This window comes from Sturnira hondurensis, unplaced genomic scaffold (genome assembly GCF_014824575.4).
Source record: "Sturnira hondurensis isolate 20B ecotype Veracruz unplaced genomic scaffold, ASM1482457v3 Scaffold0020579, whole genome shotgun sequence".
In the NCBI taxonomy this organism is placed as follows: Eukaryota; Metazoa; Chordata; class Mammalia; order Chiroptera; family Phyllostomidae; genus Sturnira; species Sturnira hondurensis.
The window spans coordinates 1,806,799-1,827,699 of record NW_028093210.1 but is presented as its reverse complement, the minus strand read 5'-3'; the positions used below and the strand labels follow the sequence as shown (position 1 = coordinate 1,827,699).

At 35.2% G+C, this 20,901-nt stretch overlaps 1 protein-coding gene across 2 annotated transcripts in view; it reads left to right on the top strand.

The window, feature by feature from the left end:
- EPHA5 (EPH receptor A5) overlaps positions 1–20,901 on the top strand; it is a 333,428-nt gene that overhangs the window by 63,069 nt on the left and 249,458 nt on the right. For both annotated transcript variants that reach the window (XM_037029906.1, XM_037029905.1), the window contains exon 3: positions 9,514–10,177. In XM_037029906.1, the coding sequence (XP_036885801.1) occupies positions 9,514–10,177 (664 nt within the window). The remainder of the gene's footprint in view (positions 1–9,513; positions 10,178–20,901) is intronic.

The window sequence follows — 20,901 nt, the reverse complement described above, 5'->3', positions numbered from 1 at the left end:
GTTTGTTTGTTTCCTTATATTCTAAATCATTGATTTGATTCTCAGCTTAATCTACTCTACTGTTGTTTCCATGTAAATTCTTCTTTATTTCAATCAGTGTATCCTTCATTTCTGACTGAATCTCTTTTATGCTGTTGAGGTGCTCACTAAGTTCCTTGAGCATCTTTATAACCAACATTTTGAACTTGGCATCTGACAGATTGTTTATCTCAACTTTATTTAGTTCTTATTCTGGAGTTTTGATCTGTTCTTTCATTTGGGCCATGTTTCTTTTTCTTTTCATTTTGGCAGCCTCCCTGTACTTGTTTCCATAAGGTAGAGCTTTAAAGCCCTATTAGGTAGAGCTTTAAAGATTCTTTATATGGAAGCATGGCCTAATGTAGTAGATATTCTGTAGGGTCCAGTGGCACAACCTCCCCTATCACCTAAGCTGAGGACTTGAGGCCCACTCTTAATGTTTACTGAATCCACCTTCCTGTTCTAATTGAGTCTCAATTGCTGTTGGCAGGTCAATGGGAGGGATTTTCCCAGGCCAATCAGCTACAAGGACTAACTGTGACCACTGGCCACCAATCTCCGCACTTCGTGGAGGTTCAACTGTGCAGGGGCAGAATGGTGGTGCATCAACGTGGTTTGTAACTGTCCACTGGCTGTATAGGTTCTGGGGTTTCCCAGGTAGTGTAGGCCAAGGTTGACCCCCACATATGTTCTATCTGGTGCCATCCTGAATGAGCTATAAAGCAATCTGAAATGTCTGTTACTTGTATTGGATTCAGAGATTCCCAGGCAGAGTTAAGTATGAATCTAGGCTGGCTTCTGCTAGTGCCTGGCCTGGGACTACATAGCAAGATGTACAGGGGTCTGGGAGCTCACTGAGGTTGGCTGTTGTTTATTTGCTAGGGTTTTGGTAGCTGTGAAGCATGAACCAAGACAAGCCATTCATATGAAAAAGTCACTGTTAACAGTTTGGGTGTGCCAGTAAGTTGGGTGTGATGGGGTCTCAGGGGATCTCCAGGGCAAGGAAAACAGTTTAGCCAGGTTGATGGCTTGGCTAAACTTGACACCTGTCTACTAACTCTTGTCTCTGTGTAGGGGGAGGTGAGTTCAAAAAGGGAACAATGGCCTCTGGCCACCTTTCTGTCTGTGAGAAAGCTTTCGCTCAGCTTGCCTTGATGACAAACACTTCAGTTCCCCACTATATGCTTATGGTATCTTTCAAGCTGCCACCCTGGTACTTAACCTCAGAATGAATGAGTCTGAGTAATTCCATGTATGGGTTCTTTAAAAGGAAATGATCGGAACACTAGTACTTTTTTCCACTGGCTCAATTTCCACTGTTTTTTGCAAGTAAGGGTTGTGGGGACTTAACTTTCTGGCACTGGAACCATGGGTGTGGGTGCCTGGTATGGGCCTTGGACTTCTTGCTCCCAAAATATCACTCCCAAAATTTTATCCACCACATGTGCAGATGGGACCCACTCCTTCCATATCTCTGTCCCTTGTACCATTCTTGGTGGATTTAGTTCCTTTAATTTGTAGTTGTCAGACTTCCAATCAGTTAAATTTCTGGCAGTTTGGAGTGATGGTTGCTCTCTATTTTAGTTATAATTTTGATGTGGTTGTGCAAAGAGACATGCTATGTTTCCTTTGCTGCCATCCTGGCCAGGAGCCATTGGTTAATTCCTGTATGGATTTTATATTATGTGAATCCATTTAATATACATTTTCTTGAAAGTGGAGTAGCAACAAATATGGAAGTAGACACGATTATGCTTGTACTTTGGGTTTTAGATTAAGTTAATCATAGTATTTTATTTAAAAAAATACCTTTTTGCTTAAATAATAAACTTCTCCAGTTGTGAATGTCTTATCTGTTCTTTTGCTTTTGAGTTTTCCAATCTCTAATTGATTTTTTTTGCATTGGATAATTTTTAAAAAAATATAACAACATGTGTAGAAGATGGGGGGTGGAGTTCAGTAGAAGGGGGAAGTGAGTAATGTCTGCAATAATGTCAATAATAAAAATAAATTTTAAAAGTGAAGCATAACTTTCTGTTGTCAAGTATATATTTGACTTGTGTGACAAAGTGCTGTTGGCTGTGTAGTTTGGTTCAGCAAATAAGGCTCTGAGACCATTAATAATAAAGATAGCATCCTACAAATATAAAAATAAAATGTAGGAAAAAATCAATATTTTTTCTTTCCTTTTTTATTTTCTTATAACACTGAGTGCATTACTGGGAAAAAAGAACAAAAACTATGAATTGTTTCTCCCAGGGAAGAAAAATCTCTTCCTGTCATTCATATTTAGTGTCTTACAGATCTATAGATTTAATCCCTGTGAAAATATTCATATAAACTTGAAAGCTCTCATTTTTGTATTTCTCAGGTGATTTTGGTTTTTGAATTGAATGTGATCTCATAAACATTTTTTCTATTCTAGGGCTATAAAGTAATCAACTCAGCTTTATTTCATACACAGAAAATTATTTGAGTGACTTCTAACAATATTACTACATCATAGTCACACATTTTAAAGATGTTTTAAATAACTCACACTCCTACATGATGCATTTTTACTAGCATATTATTGAGGAAATATAACAAGACTGTTGATTCAAATGATTTCTGAAGTTGATACATTTTGATATTTATTTTACTAGAGAACCATAACTAGTAGGGATTTTAAATATCTGAAACAGAAAGTATATACTGTATATTTTATTCTTTTAAAACCATGCTGTTCTTATGGTTGTCCATAAAAATCGGGGTGTTTCTGTTGCATGAAAATTGAAGTGTTCCTGTAGACTAGCAGTGGTCTTGATTCAAACTTCAGAAAACTTATTAAGGAATGATGAATTCTGGTAATTCTACCACAAAGGCCAACAATTTTATTTTTTGAACACATAAATACCCTGTTCATCAGATATTGAAATTTTTTTCATTTTTGTTGATTAAAATGACTTTATTGGCTAGTATATTTTATTCGCTATATTTTTAACCCTTTGAAGGGGGAACCATTGTTAGTATCAGAATTCTGACCACAAGCATCAAACTGACACTGAGTAGTGTGTCGGTAGTTCTGAACCCCACTTTACTCACCTGCAAATGGTGTGGTTTTGTAAAATTATGTCATACACAAGATACATAACAAGAAAATGATCTTTTCAAATGTGGATTGNTTTTGTTGATTAAAATGACTTTATTGGCTAGTATATTTTATTCGCTATATTTTTAACCCTTTGAAGGGGGAACCATTGTTAGTATCAGAATTCTGACCACAAGCATCAAACTGACACTGAGTAGTGTGTTGGTAGTTCTGAACCCCACTTTACTCACCTGCAAATGGTGTGGTTTTGTAAAATTATGTCATACACAAGATATATAACAAGAAAATGATCTTTTCAAATGTGGATTGACTAACTCTAGCTCTAAACTATTCTGCCTGTATATATTACCTTTGAAGTTTTACACATTCTGGGATTAATTTTGGAATTACAACAAAATGTCTTTCAAAGCATTGTAATCCAAGATGCAGCTTGTTCTATTTGATCATTGTTCAAGCATTTGAGCAGCCACTAGACAGGCTTGTGAACTTGGGATTCATATTTTAACCCAACATGTATGGATCTCAATAATACAGTACTCCTTCCTAATGAAGAATGACTTGTAGTGTATGGCAGCACATCAAGGTTACTAACAAATGGGAAAAAATTAGTTCCAACAATAATAGGATTCTTCATCTTTTCTGCCATTTATCATGCTCCTAAGCCATTTGTGCTTGGAGGAACTTCTGACCAGTTTCTCTCAAAATAAATATCCTGGATTGATTGTATTAGGTAATTACAGACTTCTGCATGCACGCATGGAGAAATGAGCTTAATTGCACATTCAACAAGGAGGAAACATAAGGATTTTATGTAAGCATGGTAAGTTTTAGAAAATGTTATGGAGAAGACTGTTAGTAGTCATTTATCATGAAAATGAGGAAAATAATAAGCAATTTTCCTAGGTTCTTACTTGAGTATATGTTACCTACTTTTAATCAGTAATATGAAATTGAAAAAACACATGAAATAATGAAACTAAAATGCTAATATTAAAATTACTGTAATAAATTAGAAAAGAATAAGAAGAAAAACAAAAGCTCTTTTGTGTTTAAAAATTTTGATTTGTTATATTATAGTTCATTGGATTTTTGCAATGGCAGGAAACTTCCCAAAATTCTAGACTTTAGGTAAACATATTATGAGGTAGCAATTAGAATATCTTGCTTACTGGTTAAAATGGATAAAGTGCCTACTTCTAAACCTGAGCACATAGTCAAATTATTTTTCAGGCACTTTCTACGGTCATGAAGGGGAACTATTTTTTTAAAGATTTTATTCATTTATCTTTAGAGGGGAAGGGAAGGAGATAGGGAGAGAAACATCAATGTATGGTTGCCTCTCATGTGTCCCCTGCTGGGAACTGGCCTGCAACCCAGGCATGTGCCCTCACTGGGAATTAAACCACGATTCTTTGGTCTGCAGGCCCGCACTCAATCCACTGAGCTACACCAGCCCAGGCAGGGAACTGTTTTTTTTAAATATCAGTTAATAATTTGAGATCTGGGTATAGTAATTTAGGAAAAATACTATACACACCATAAGCACACATTCAGAAAACCAATGGATATCGACTAGTGATATTTTGAATACAACAAAAGCCTAATTTTCACCTTTTTGGAGCCTTCAAAAAGGAATTATATAAAATATTGTGATATTAAAGTTATGCTTTGACAATATCAGAGTAAAGCTGGAGGCAATCGATTCCTAGTCATATTTCAACATTTGTCAGCAAAATAATCTCTAAGAGAGTTTAGAGATTAATTCAATCTGGTATTGTTTGATTGAAGTAAGAAATATAGGGCCACTAACTGATATTCTATATTTTGGGCTTTTTTCTTAAAAGAGCTTATTTATTTATTTTTAGAGAGAGGGGAAAGGAGGGAGAAAGAGAGGGAGAGAAACATCAATGTGTAGTTGCCTCTTGCATGCTCCCCACTGGGGTCCTGGCCACAACCCAGGCATGTGCTTTACACTGGAAATTGAACTGGTGACTCTTTGATTTGCAGGCCAGCACTCAGTCCACTGAGCCACACCAGCCAGGGATATAGTCTAGGCTTTTAATATGTACAGAATAATGAAGGAGACTAATGAATAAAAATAAAAACAATATTTTAAAACATATCATGCTCAAAATATTGCATAGGTAAGCTAAACTGTAAGCTGTAATTGTAAAATGTAACACTAGTGAAAAAGAGTTCTACAGGTTAACATGCGAAACTAAATTTTGTAAAAATTATGCAAATTATTAGTACAAGAAAATGTCTGAATTATTCCAAATGTGAAATTAATTATCTCTGGAAGAGGAGGGTTATATATATGTTTGATATTGATTTATTCATTATAAAATATATGCCAAGTGCCATACTTTGTGCCAAGTGGTGTCAGATGCTGAGATACGGTAGAGAAAAAGAAAATCATGTCTTTATTTTCATATCTGTGTTTCAGAGTATAAGATATATAGAGATAGAAATATAGGAAAGAGGGAGGGAGGAAAAAAGGGTGGATGGGTGAAAGGAAGGAAGGAAAGGAAAAGAAAACAAAGGAAGAAGGAAAGAATGAATTATTTATGGTTATATGATTTCTGAAAAATCTGAATTTGGTTGTGACACGTGGTCACGGTCCATCAGTCCAAGTAACCCCACACGTAAATCTGCACGTGGAGGACGGAGTTGTACTGACAAACAGGCAGAGGAGCTGCCCGGATGTTCAGGCCTGTCCTCTGGGAGCTCGGTCAGTTTCTTTCTGTTCTCTTGTCTTCAGGTTCCTCATTTCGAAAACCAAGAGTTGGATCAGGTCTTTTAAGGCCCCATCCTCTGTGTTATGTTAGATGGTTTGGACAGTTTCAGTTCGCATTCTAGATCATAGGTAGCCAGTGTGCCAGTGGATGGGCCTCAGCTGATACATCCAGATGTTAGATGAGATGGGACTAAACCTGGGGCTGCAGGCTGATACTCTTTCTGTACAAGACCAATCAAGTATTTCTGTTCAAGCCTTCACTGTAAAGTTTCTTACCATTGTATTTTAATCTTAATATATTAACCTCTGGTTAAAAAACAAAGTAAATAAAAACACAATAATGAAAACAGTACTAGATAATGGGCACCCTTGATAACTTGAAAGGTCAAAATCGACTCTGTTCATTTGATGATTCCTTATGCATATTTGGGGATGTTCTAGTCTAGGCTGTGTGTCCTGCATAAGCATTTTTAAGTATTGAAAGCAAAAGAAGTGATGTATAGGCTGTAGGATTGGAAGTAAGGATGATATGAGCGGGCTAAAGAGACATTAGGAGCTTGGGGCTAGAAACCTAGTAAGTCAATGAGAGGCAAGCAGAGAGAAAATAGTTCTTAATGGCTTGCATAAGAGAAGTTGGTAACTCCATGATACATATGTGGATATGAACATAAGTCTTTTTTCTTTTCCACTTCCTTGATGAGTGTGGCTGACTTGTGATGTCTGGCCAGGCATGGGATTAGAATGCAAATGACTTGGACTTCTCAGTGCCCACTGGGAAAAGGAGCAAGCCCAGGCATCTGGGAAAGAAATCAAGCCAGCCCAAGCTGTCTGTGTAACTACTCTCTAATGTTAAGACAAAGACATAGGAGTAAGAAGAAAAGAAACACAGAGAAGCTGGGGTTCAGAGGTTGCACCTTGAAAAGGAGCTAGATGGGAAGAACAGAGCGTATGCATGTAGGTACCACACTTCCATAATTCCCAGGCACCTCACGATAGTAACCAAAGGAGCAGCAAATACTTTTATTACAACATAGATTATAAGAAATCCAACAAAATTGAGCTGAAAATATGTGACTTTCATTATGTCACAGTAATCCTCTTGATATGACATTTGCAAAAGTGCCTAACAGTATACCTGTCAGGTTCTTAAGTTCTTCTTGACTATTGCTTCTCTCCATCCTATTGTTTCTTTTTCATAAGTGAGATTTTTGCTGAGAATAATAGGGTGTCCTGTTTGTATTAAAAGGGAAGAAATCTTGGAAGAACTCAAAGTTTTATTTCAACCAAGCTAAATAAATGAAATGCGTTCATCCATTTCTTAGTATATTTATAATGACTAAATAGGGATAGATATTTATGGGGAATGTGTATATATTATCTATTTGATTCCCTGAATAGCTGATGGTCATAATTATTTAAATTAAACTCTTTCCATTCATTCATTAGATATAAAAAATTTAAGTCTTCATTTATATTTTGGACATTTGAAAAGATAAAGAAATACAATTCTACTGTAATAAATTCTAACACCAAAGAAAATTACAGTTTTTCTCTTCTTAATTGAGAATATTTGGAGAAGTAAACTGCTCATGCACACTCTTTGAAATTATCACCTGAAGCAGTAGCTATTAAGCTGTCTTATCAAGTGTTGCTTGGCTTGCATTTTTAATAATATTTATGGTACCTGGACTTTGTACAGGCAAACACTGAATTGCTTGCTTTATACTTTTGTAAGATGCTGCTCTTTCAATTCCTTTTACTTGCTAGCAGGGTCCTATTGGAATATGTGATGCAGAAATAGGACTTCTATAAATGATTTAAGGCTAAGGATTTAACCTCCATTTGTGTTTTATATAGAAATACATTATAAAATAAAATCTAAAGCAGACATAATGTAGCATTTTGATTTTTTCAGAGAAGAAAAAAATCTTTTTGATGTTATTTTCATTTTACTGATTCACAGAATATATATTTAATTATCTTGTTGTTGAATTACTTGTTAATTGTAGTAAGTTGATTACTTTTACTGCTCTCATTCAGTTAGTTGAGGTGTTCTTTTTTCCACGAAATATTGATCACGGCATTGAGTGACAATTCAGAAATTGATACCTGGATCACTTCAGGGAAAAAATGTAAATAGTTTAATGACAGAATGCTGAAATAGAAGGCCCAGTTAGAAAATCAGAAGCTATTAAATACATTTGGAGAGAGGACAAGTAACATGAAATGAAAGAACTGAGGCTTCTCATAACACTTTAATGTGAAAGTTGTTAGGAGAGAGAAAATCTCGACAGCCTTCTCTTGTGAATTGAAGGAGCTCAGCAGTTTTCCCTCAGTAGCACTTTTCACTCGTGTCCCTTTGGTAGCAGCTAGGATTTTGAGAGGGGCCATGTGAGGTAGATGATTTATGTGTCTCTCTTGTGACTCCACAGTTGTCAAGTTTATCAATCGAATGGAATCAAGAAATAATGCTGTATTTAATTTTATGTCTAAAGAAACGAGGTTCCATTAGGTTTATCTATATTGATATCTGAAATTGCATTCTGTATTTATTGAAAGTCACTATGGCTTCATTGCACTCTGTGTTTCACAGCCAACTTTTTAAGAGTTAAAATTGTATAATTTTGCATACACAGATTTTCACGGGTTTAAGACATTTCTTAAGTAATAGTAATATGAAGAAAAGTTTGGTTCTATATTTTTCAGACAGTGGTTATGGTACATGAGCTTCTCAGAAATGGAATATTTTATTAAGACAGTGATTGGCTCAGACCTCTTCTTTCACCAAATACTATTTTTGAAGCTGTATAAAATTATACTTAATTTTTTACATTCTGTGTATGTTTAGAATGCTTATGGTCATTATGCATAAAATAATGCTTTGGTAAGAAGTAATTAATGCATTTCCAGGATGTAATAACATGTATGCACTTGAAATGACAAGGCTGTCTGTATTACTCATTTATAATTTTTAGCTCTATTTTACATGTATTTAGGTTTATATTTGTGAATATATCTGTGAATGAGCATTTAGTTATTCAATTTGTAAAAGAGTCCAACACAGATTGGCTTAATGAAATAAAACTACATTATTAATTTTAAATTAATGGATTTTCTTTCAAGTTTTATTACACTCATGTGTTATTTGTAATATGCCAGAATTAAATGTGTTAATTCACATAATTTTTTCTTCTTTTTCACATTTACTGCTACTTTCTCATTGTAGTGTTTTAAAAGATATTGTTCCTTTTTGCTCTAAAAACTTATCTATCCCAGTCTATATACTTTCTTTCAGATAAATATCTCTTCCTTTCAGTGTTTCTTGTTGTTACTTCATATGCCTTCAACTTTGTTTTATTTTTACTCTGAAATATATGTATTTTTCTAGGTAATATCATTCATATGCATTCACTTTTGAGTTACATTAGAGACACTGAATAATACATTACTAATTTAATTAACTTATAAAAGGGAATATTTTTAAAAATCTTTTTGTTGTTGCTGATGTTCAAGTATAGTTGCCTCCACTTGAAATTCTTGCTGTATAGCTCCTTCTCCCAATACTAAATATGGAAGTCACAGAAATGTCCACATCTGAAGTAGTTTTGACTATTTTTTCTGGTTACTTTCTATTTTTAAATGTGTTTTTCTATTTTATATTACACAGTGGGAAGAAATTGGTGAAGTTGATGAAAATTATGCCCCTATCCATACTTACCAAGTATGCAAAGTTATGGAACAGAATCAGAATAACTGGCTTCTGACCAGTTGGATCTCCAACGAAGGTGCTTCCAGAATCTTCATAGAACTCAAATTTACTTTGCGGGACTGCAACAGCCTTCCTGGAGGACTGGGGACCTGCAAGGAAACTTTTAACATGTATTACTTTGAGTCGGATGATGAGAACGGGAGGAATATCAAGGAAAATCAATACATCAAAATTGATACGATTGCTGCGGACGAAAGCTTTACGGAACTTGATCTTGGTGACCGGGTCATGAAACTGAATACAGAGGTTAGAGATGTAGGACCTCTAAGCAAAACGGGATTTTATCTTGCCTTTCAAGACCTGGGTGCTTGCATTGCTCTGGTTTCTGTGCGTGTCTACTATAAAAAATGCCCTTCTGTGGTACGACACTTGGCTGTCTTCCCTGACACAATCACCGGAGCTGATTCTTCACAGTTGCTAGAAGTGTCAGGTTCCTGTGTCAACCATTCTGTGACAGATGAACCACCCAAAATGCATTGCAGCGCAGAAGGGGAGTGGCTGGTGCCCATCGGGAAATGCATGTGCAAAGCAGGATATGAAGAGAAAAATGGCACCTGTCAAGGTAAGGGTTTGCCTCGTATCTGCAGGTGCTGTCTGTTTCAGTTGGATCATGCATATGTATGTCATCCAAGGATCACGAGCAAGCGACCTCTTACTTGGCTAATTTATGGAGATTATTTCTTTTCAAGTTTGATTTCTCTCCTCAGAATTTAATTTTTTGGCAATGGTGAAAGATTTAACGTTACATTTTATTGGCTATACATATTTAACACTCAGAATGTCTTACTTGCAGTGTAATATTCATATTCATTTGGCTTTTCAGAAGTTTTATTTTTGAGCAACTTAGATGAAGGGATCATTTCTTTGTATGCACTCTCTTTGAAAGATTGTTATCTGCTACTGTGCTGCTATTTTGGTCCTTGAAGAGAAAATAGTACTTTTAGTTGCTTTATAAAATTCAAATGCAAATCGTATTTGAGACTTGAGCACATTTTTAACCCTTTTACAAATTCTTCAGAAATAAGTTTAGTCCTATGATCTCCATAGGAAAATATTCGTTAGCTGACAGGACTTAGTTTATTGTGTTGTTTACATATAATTGCTATCACATGTTTGCTTTTAAAAACATTACACATAAATTTTAAATGCATAGTAAGTCGTGCCTAAGAAAATAAAAGCTTAGAGATAGAGCCAAAACAATAAGGTCATTTGAAAACAATTTGCACTTGGAGATTTTTTCTTTTTTAATTTTTCTTTTAAATTGAAACTTAATCATGCATGCTTCCCTCTTCATTTGAAAATACACTCATTTTGTCCACCGTGTGGTGAGTTACCCTTTTAAAACTTGATTTTTATTTATGGCATTTTGGAACAAGATAGTGCTTTGTGTTGAAGTAAAGAGCAGTTTATAAGGAAGCACACATTTTTTCCTTAAAAGAAAAATCATTCCTTCTTGATAACGTGAACTCGTTTTCACCATGATGGACACATACTATGCAGGTAATGAGAGTTAATGTGTATTAACTAAGCAGAACACCAAATGCTGAGAAGTTGCCCTAATCCCGCCTGTTACCTTCAAGTGATTTTTTCTTCTAAATTCCATATGTAATATGAATCAAACTCATTCAAGTATTCTCCAGGCATGAATGTGTATTGATTACAGATCCAGGGAAACAAAACTAGGAAAATTACCTATAAATCATAATGACTTTGCTTAATTATTTCTCTGTAGAAACATATAGCACCATTTTTAAATTTCCTTTTGCAGCATCAACTCATATGCATTTTGTCCCCGGTAATTAACTGTGGTTACTTTTCCATGTAATCTATATAATTGTGTATACATACATGTTTGCACATACATGTAAACATAATTTTATTAAACCAGCAGTATGTTTCAGAAATGCTTTCAAGATTGTGAGGGAAATGAATTATACTTTACTCAAGGTTGGGGTAAAGGAAAGTTATAACTAACCTTACTTTAACTTTTTTTTGAGCAGTCTTCATGGTATAAGGTGAAGATATATATAATTTTAGAGAATTAAATATGATCCATTGAATACATTTCACTCTTTTTCCCCAAATATTTATAATATATATCTTATTATTTCTAAAACTTTGTTTGTTAGTATGGTTAAGCAAAATTCTCTAGTGGATTAGTTGTTTATGTCATTTTAGAGAATACGTGGTCACTTCAGTTCTGTGCTCAATGCCCTTTGTCTTTATCCAGACTGACAGAGGGTATAAAAGGGTATCCAGACTGACAGAGGATATTCCCCCTGTGTTTTGGGGGAATAATTTTTTATGGTTACTGGGTTAAAACATTTTATTTATGATAAAAATATCCTGGGCAAGTAAGGTTCTGACATAATATGTCTTAGTGCACACATTTAATGCATGATTTCCTCTTCTCATGCTTTTCTCCTAATAATTGAAGAAGAGACACCTAATTCAGAGACGGCATGAGCAGCAGAAGCTACATAGTAGAGAATGGCTCTGAGCTGGACTCTGCATTAATGCATTAATTGCTCCGCCATGCTAGTAGGAAGAAAGATGTGGGACCATGAAGGCTGTGAACTACACAGCCTCAGAGCGTGTTGTACCAAATGTAATATAGTCTACAAGAATAGCACCTCTTGGTGTTTTCCAATGTACAAATAATTTGTGACCACTGTGAGGATGTTTATTTTATAAATAACACTGAATGAATCAACAAGAGATGATGGTTTGCTTTAGATAATTAAGGCATAATACATATTCCCTAGGCATCTGTATCTATACATGACATGTATATGAAAGTAAATGTATGTGTGCATGTGCTTTATAAAATTCCACCATAGCTCTAACCCAGTGATTTCTAACCTTCTTCATCTCATAGCGCATATAAACTAATTATTAAAATTCAGCGATACAACAAAAATAGATTGCCTTTGATATGAACAAAAAATAGATATAATTTTGATTCATTCACACTGGATGACTTATTGGGGTGTTAACTGTTGTCAGTTGTTTTGATTTGACAATCTGAAAAGAAAAGAGGTCATTGCCACTGACTAAATAGTCAGATTTTGCACGTTTTAAAAATCCTTGTAGCACACTAGTTGCACATTAGCTGCTCTAACCCACTCTATAATCTTAACCTGCTATCCCCAAACTTGAAAGTGGAGAGCTCAGTGTTTTGAAACTGTCTTTGATAGGGCCAGACATCTATGGATCATTCTGAACGTTTCCTCTAGTCAGTGGCTACACAATTCTCATCCATCATAAAATAGTTCTCTTAAAATTGTTCATGCCTATTTTCTTTTCCTCTAATCTAAAAACATATCTTTTTAGAAGTTTATTTACAAATTTAATAAAGAAAAAAATAAATGAGTGACTTGGTGTATAGTTTTGATTTTTGAGTCATGTGAATGTATCACCTCTATGAAAATCCAAATGTGGTTGTTTTGTTGGTGAAAATCAGGCTCTTCCACCGGATTTTGAGAAAAGCTTTGCAAGAACCCACAGAGGAGACTATGGTGTGGCAAGATGGTTTGTTCCAACTCCCTCCATCCAGCTCTGAGAAAAGTCCAACCATGTCTTCAGCAAGGCCCTAATTCCAGTGTTCAAAGTTCCTGCTGCATATTAAAGCTTACTTAGTCTTTTGGAACTTATACTATCTGTCGTGGGGCCCTGGTAGCTGCTAGACCCACATGGTCACATGCTCAGTGAGAGACCACATGAATTAATGTGGTGAGCAGGTCAGAAGTCAGAGAGATGAGAGAGGGAGGGAGAGAGAGAGTGTGTGTGTTTCTTTCTCCCCCTGGGATTATATTAGCTAGGGTTTGGGAGGCACCAGGTGCTTATCCACATGAACCAGTCAGCACCCAAGCTTTCATGGCCTTTTGATAGGCCCACCCCCTTTTAAAACTGACTATAAAAGTATCCAGGTTAGCATTTATCTGAGACTCCAACTCACTGAACTGCAGAAATCCCAGATTTTTGTTGTTTTTATCTTTTCTTGTTGTTAATAACTTTTTAAAGTCCTCAATTATACAGAGCAATGCAAGCATTAGAGTAATATATTTTGGTTTGATAGATAATACTTTGCCCTCAGATTACTTGGTTCCATACATTGGTCTTGTTTTAAAAAGTCACATGAAATAAAATATAAGGAGTTATTTTGTTTATAGAAATGTGAAACTAGATACTCACATGAATAAAGGGGTATGCTTTACTGTTAGAGCTGATGTAATACATATAACTTCCCAAATTTTTTAATTTTTTAAATTTTTTTGTGATTCTCTTGTCACTAATGAAAATATTTGAGTTTATTTCTACATCATATAGCAGTAGATACATGTATTTAGAAAATGGATAAAATTAGCTCAAGTAGGAAGACCTTGGGCATACTTCATCCATCATATTTTGCCATAGTTCTCTACTCTCTTGCTTCTAAGGTAAAATGTTCAATGTTTTAGAATGGAGATAACATTGTACCTTGGTCACAGTGAGGGAAAAGTGAGATCTTCTTAGTTTCCCATCTTTGATAATCAAGATACATTGGGATTTAATTAAGGATATAACTATATTCAGAAACTGATGTTTGAGTGAGTGCGTTAATGATTTCACATGTTAATACTTACCAAGTGTGTGTTAGAAGGTGACCTGGCAGTTGCTGTAAGGATGTACTTATGGTACGTGGTATATGGGCAGGACATGGTGGAGTTGACCCAAAGGTGTTCAGAGAATAAACCTCCAGGATTGAGACTACTGGGCAGCTCATTAATACACAGCTTAAACCCAGAAGTCAACTAAGAAGTGATTCGGATGGCTGGGGTCAGGGGAGTGATGGGGAAAAGGAGACAACTGTACTTAACAGCAATAAAAGAAAGAAGTGATTTTAGGAGTCCCAGACCATTTAGCAATTCGGTGATCAATTATCTTCATGCCCACACATTTTACTTCCTCAAAGAGAAATTGACTACATTTTCCATAATAATCTAGCTTTAATGAGGTAACAGAGTAGTCTGGTTTCTATTGTATTAACTTAAAACATGGAGCGTTTATTTTTCTAAGGCTTACTTATATGGCTGATTTTCTGTAATAAATTGCTTTAAGTATACAAATTTATTTCTTTAAATGCTCTTTATTTTCTGAAACTAATAATGTATTAGTTTCATTTATACAAGTATGTTTCCCTACTTGTTATTTGTTATTATTTCTGATGAAATCCATGCTATATTTTCTCTTAAGAATATGAAATTTTTTTTTAGTACAAAATTGTTAGCAAAAACACATTTCAGAAGTTTCTGCCTTTAATTGAAGTGAATGTATTTGGCAGAAGCAATTGAGTTCACATGAATCAAATGCTGCCTGCTGAGTTCTCTTGTGATTATGTTGCTGACTTACTCAGATGCAAGGCAAGACTGCTAATCTTCATCAGTTGCTGGTGGAATGAAGTAGTAATTTGAAATTACCCCCAGATAATTATAGTTTCACTTATATCAAATGGAGAAAGAGATTTAGATTGTGGGTCACTGCCAAAACCAGTCAGAGTGAAGGAAGGTATATAATGCATGCTAAAATACAGGGTGAGGAGGGGTTACATGCCAAGGGCTATGGAGAAAAAGCACTTACTAATTGTCCAACTGAGAGATGATTGCACAGCAAGGAAAATGTAGTGAAAATACTGAGCTCAGGAAAGAGCCTTGATTCAGAAACAGTGCAAATACTGCAGGGAGTAATATGTCGATCATTCATACTTCTAGTGCATATTTAGGTTTGAAACAAAATTGGCTGGAAATGCAGTGTATTAGGTGTTCCTGTAATTATGCATTGGAGAGACTAGTTATTTTTAATTAGGCACATTACCCCAAAATATCAAAGGGGTTGAACTTTTGGTGCTATTTAGTATGCTCTTTTATGCAACAAGGGAAAACTAATTTTAATTTCAAAACTTTAACAAAAGATGGCAATTATAAAGTACAGAGTACCAGTGGTGTGCGTGTGTGCCTGTGTGTGTCCTGATGCTGTGAACCACCTTGGGACAACGAGGCAGTTTAGTCACTTCGCCCATTTTCAGGTATTACACAGGAGAATAATAGAATGGATTTTTCCTACTTTTAAACTCCTCCTCGAATAGCTCTGAATCAGTTCTATTAAAGTTTTAGAGCATATTCAGCATTGGTTTTGTTCTCCCACCCCGCTCCGGAATCAAGGTTTCTCAACACTGGCACTGTTCATGTTGTGGGCCAGATTGTTGTTGCTGTTGTTGGTTGGGGCGGGATAGTAGCATTTACTGCAGGATGTTTAGCAACTTCCCTGGCTTCCAATGCCTATTTAAAGGACCACTCCACTCCCCACGTTGAGAGCCAAAAATGATTTCATATATTGCCAAGTATGCCCTGGGGACAAAATCACTCCCAGTTGAGAACCACCAACCAAAATATAGGCCCACTGCTGATGTGAGCAGATGTGCTGATAGAACTAAACATGTGTATAGACAAACTACCTTTGCAAAGGGATTTTAAAAAAATTCTGCAGAATGAAAGGTGACTACTTTGAAATGTGACGAACTTAACTTGGATATAGTTGGAAACATGCTGTTTGTAAAAGGCCGCATGCTCTATTTGTTTAAGCACAAAGATTCTGAGCCCGAATTCTTTGATTCAAATACTGCCTTTGCCATTGACGAGCTCCATGTCCATGTGCAAGTCACTGCATCTCTCTATTCCTCGATCTCCTTACCTCTACATTACAGCAGCCCTTTAGGACATATGGAAACTACTTAGAATGGTGCCTCACACACTGTACTTACTCACTGAACATTACCTAGTTTTAAGCTCTTATCCAAAAATAAAATATATTTACAGGAATCTATATCTGTCTATTGTAAAATACAGAAAAGCCTCTGCATGGAGGGCTCTACTTTTCTTAAACTAGGTAGTATATTCTTAAACAGTATTCTTTATTAAAGGAGACTCATATGTGTTTATTTATTGGGTGATGAACTGTAAATATATTAGAACCTTGTTTGTAAAGATGATGTGCTCTCTGGTTCTCTGTTTTTACCCATGCTTTGAGTTATTATTGTTCTGGGCATCCATACTATTCCTGTATCCTAAGAATGGATCACATAGGCATACAAATATACATATATATTCACAGGTACAGCTTTAATTTATGGGAGTTACTGATGGCAATGTGAGGATGCAGGGTTAGATAGGTTAGTAAGAAAATGTTTCTCTGGAAAGGTGATGTTTAACATAGACATGGAAAAAAAGCCATGTAAAGAGCAGGAGAACAGTGTAACAAACAGAAGGGACATTTGTTGCAGAGAACTATCTTATTACATCAATCCATTTTGTGTACATATATTTTATTTATAAAATCATTTTATATTTTAAAAATGTATTCAAATATTGAAATCTTAGTAATAAAAGATCTGCTAACTCTTGAAATTACCTGCTAAAGGGGCTGTTCATATATATATATATATATATAACCTTAAAAAGAGAAATTTTAATATCTGGGGTCAAATACATGCATATCAAACATAAAACAATTTAGTTTATTGATTAATACTGTTGGTGGATACTGCTTGTAAATCACTACACACTTATAGATGAAAGCATTTTATTTTTTAAGATCCTAATGTTTTATTGGTCCAACAATAATTGGTAACTTGTGAATTTTCTATATGGGTGTCGTAAAATAAAGGGAGACTTGGCCATAAAAGAAAGGCAATCAAAGAAACAAACATTGTAGTCCCTTCTGGACAAACTTTTTTGATTTGCTTTTCTACTTCCTCACTCATAAGAGAAAGCATACCAGTCAAAGTCTTGAGTCCCTCCCACATACACACACATATATATATACACATATACACATATACACATATATATGTATGTACATACATAGAGAGAAAGAAAGAAAGAATAAATGTAACAGATGTTATCAAATACATGATATATCTAATATTTACAGTAATAGTAATAACTGCTTTGGGATATTTACTTTGGTAGGTCTCTAGGACATTTTATTTTATTTTATTAGACCATTTCATGTTCACACTGTGCAAACTAATTTAACTCTAATAAACTTAAGCTTCATCATGATAGTATGGATGGAGAATTAATGATTATATTTAAGTTCAGGTGGCTCGTATTCTACCAAACATGTCTTGATAATAAACATGTATTAAAATAATGCACAGTGAATAAATATTTTATTATAATAAACTAATATAGAAATATAATTATCAGAAAAATATGTAATGAAAAATTTCTTTCAAAGGCCATATTTTAATTAGTATATTCAGAACCGATTTAATCAGCTTAACAATAACCCACAACCTTCGGACCAACTTCAGAACTGATTTAAAATCTATGACATCTAAATATGGCAAGAAGTGAAAACATGGTTCAAAACATACTTTTTTTCAGTATTGTTTACATAGCAGCCAAAGGACTGTCACAAAGTCTCGTAACATGGATCAGTATAGTTCTTATGGGAAAAGTTGTGTGTACCAAAAAGCTTAATGTTGAAGATTCACTGAGTGCGATTTGGCGAACATCTGAGTACAGTTCAGAGATTCTTGAAAATACAAAATTCAAAAAATGATTGCAAATGGTAAGAAACGAAGTAGTCAACACTTGCATGAAATCATGAAGTATATACTTAAAACCTTAAAACTGACCTGTAGAATCAGCAGATTTTTGTTTGCTATTAATTAAAGACATTGGGCTCTAAGGTGATGCAGCCTCGGTTGAAATCTCTTCCATTAATCAAATGTGTGACTGTGGCCAAATACAAAATGAGGGTGAGACCAATTTTCCTCCTATGTGAAATGTAAATGATATAATACGCACCTGCAAAGTCCACCTGTAGCCGGCACATGGACATTAAGTTTGCTACTTCAGGTGTCAGACATGGACCAGCAACATCAGCAAGACTTGATTATTTTTAGAAATGCAGAAACTCAGGCCCCACCCCAGAGAAACTGAACTAGGATCTATATTTTAGCAAGATTTCTTCTTATTGTTGTTGTTGTTGTTGTTGTTGTGTACTTGAGAAAACCTGATATAAGGGAGTCTTGGTGAAAAGGTTCTTCTCTTCTTCATATTATACATTAGGAACTGAGGCACAAGTACATTAAGACCATATAACTGCATAAGGGAAAATAAATAAATATATTTATCTAATTTCTTTGAATACATATCAAGTCATTGCACTATCATGTTTCAGAACTCTTTTGCATTAATTTGTTTCTATCTCTCACTCCAGGTGTTTCTTAATATATTTTTGTATAGGTTATAATTATATAACTTTACACTATGTAGGCCCTAATGATAGTCTTTTTTAAAATCTTGCTAATTTTATCTTGATCTAGGAATCCCACATTTACTGACAACTCTTTGTACTATTATCATACATAGAGAATATTGGCAAATTAGGTGGGAACCAAGCCACAGTAAAATAGTGAAAAAACACAAACGACACCCTGTTCTCATGTTTCCTATTTAAGAATGACCTCTTCATTGGGGAGATGCTTGTAGTTTTTTCATTGACTCGTGGAGGTTCCTCACATGCTCTAACATTTCTTCCCTCTAATGAAGGATTTGGGAAATCAACTTTTATCTAATTCTGCTGATCTCAACACTTTCAGTATAGCACAATAATTTTATTTTTTTTATTCTCACCTGAGGACTTGCTTACTGATTGTAGAGAGAGGGGAAGGGAAGAAGAGGGAGAGGGAGAGAAACACCGAGAAACACTGATTGTTTGCTTCTCCTATGTGCTCCATACCACACGTGGCTTGCCCACCAGGACAGAACCTGTAACCCAGGTTTGTGCCTGACCAGGAATTGAATGAGTGACCTTTCAGTTTACAAGACATCCCTCCAACCAGCTGAACCACACTGGCCAGGGCACAACACAGTCATTGTAAACTGAATTATTCCCGGACACACTTATAAGAAATGTTAATACCGTTGTGTGGTGCTAGCCAGGGCGTCAACATTTTTTAGAACTCCTCAGGTAATTGTTATGTAAGGTTTGGTGGTTATTGGTGGCTGGCACCCAAAGCTTACCCAGGGGAGGCCACAGATTTTGGTTCCTAAAGGCTGTGATTCCTTACCTCCTTCAAGAAGTCACATATGCAAGTGTTTTTCATCTGATTTTCCTCATGCCTATGGGCAGAATGCTTTACCCGGTGCTTTCTTGAATGTGCAGCCGGCATTTGAAGGTTTCTTAGAGCCATGTTTCTATGGCAATTAATACATTAAATGTTTTGTGCTCTAACTGTATAGATTATTTTTAGTACAGTTTCTGTATAGATTAGCCTAAAAAAATTTACTTATCCCTTCTTTTTTAAAAAAAGATTTTATTTACTTATTTTTAGACAGAGTGGAAGGGAGGGAGAAAAAGAGGGAGAGAATGTGTTGTTAGCCTCTTGTACATCCCCCAGTAGGGACTTGGTCCACAGCCTAGTCATGTGCCCTGACTGGGAATTGAACCTGTAACCCTTTGGTTCCCAGGCTAGCACTCAATCCACTGAGACACACCAGCCAGAGCCACTTAATCCTTTTTGAGGGTTGCACAAAACACTATCTAAGTAGCTTAGCTTAATTTGTAGGTATTAATCTATGTAACTGATTTATTTATATATCTACTTTATACTACTTGCAGGATAAAAGGTGAGTATGTCATTTAACTAAACTGTATAGTTTATTACCTTTATATTTAAGTTGTACACTAGTTCAGAAGGACATGCCAATTATTATACAGCAGGAGAGAATGGAGACATTACCCTTGACATAGTTCTCTCTAGAAAGTGTATCTTTTATTACCTGCAATGATAAAAAATATGAATTCTATATTACCCATGATTCCATGACTGGTTTCCATTACATGAAAATCCTTTTGTATCCTTTATTATCTGGTCATGGATGCAGATCACATATTAGCATCTAGCATTTGGTTCTCTTTGGTGTTGAAATGTTTTATCTGTATTTAGGGCTGACCAGTAGGGATTCAACTGCAAAAGTTAAAATGATTTGTTGATATACTTTTATCTTCTCTGAGCTTGAAGATATCCTGCTCATTAGAGTGTTGTTAAGGTATAATTTTCACAAAGAAAAAGAAAAAGAAGAACCACAGTTTGAGGGAAGTAACAATTAGGGCAAATGATAATTTGACTGATGGGTAACTCCATTTCTTTGATGGAATTGTTAGCAGGAATCAGACTTACAGAGAATGTGCGCTCCAAAGTTTCTCCTTTTGTGTGATTGTGAAGGAGATTAT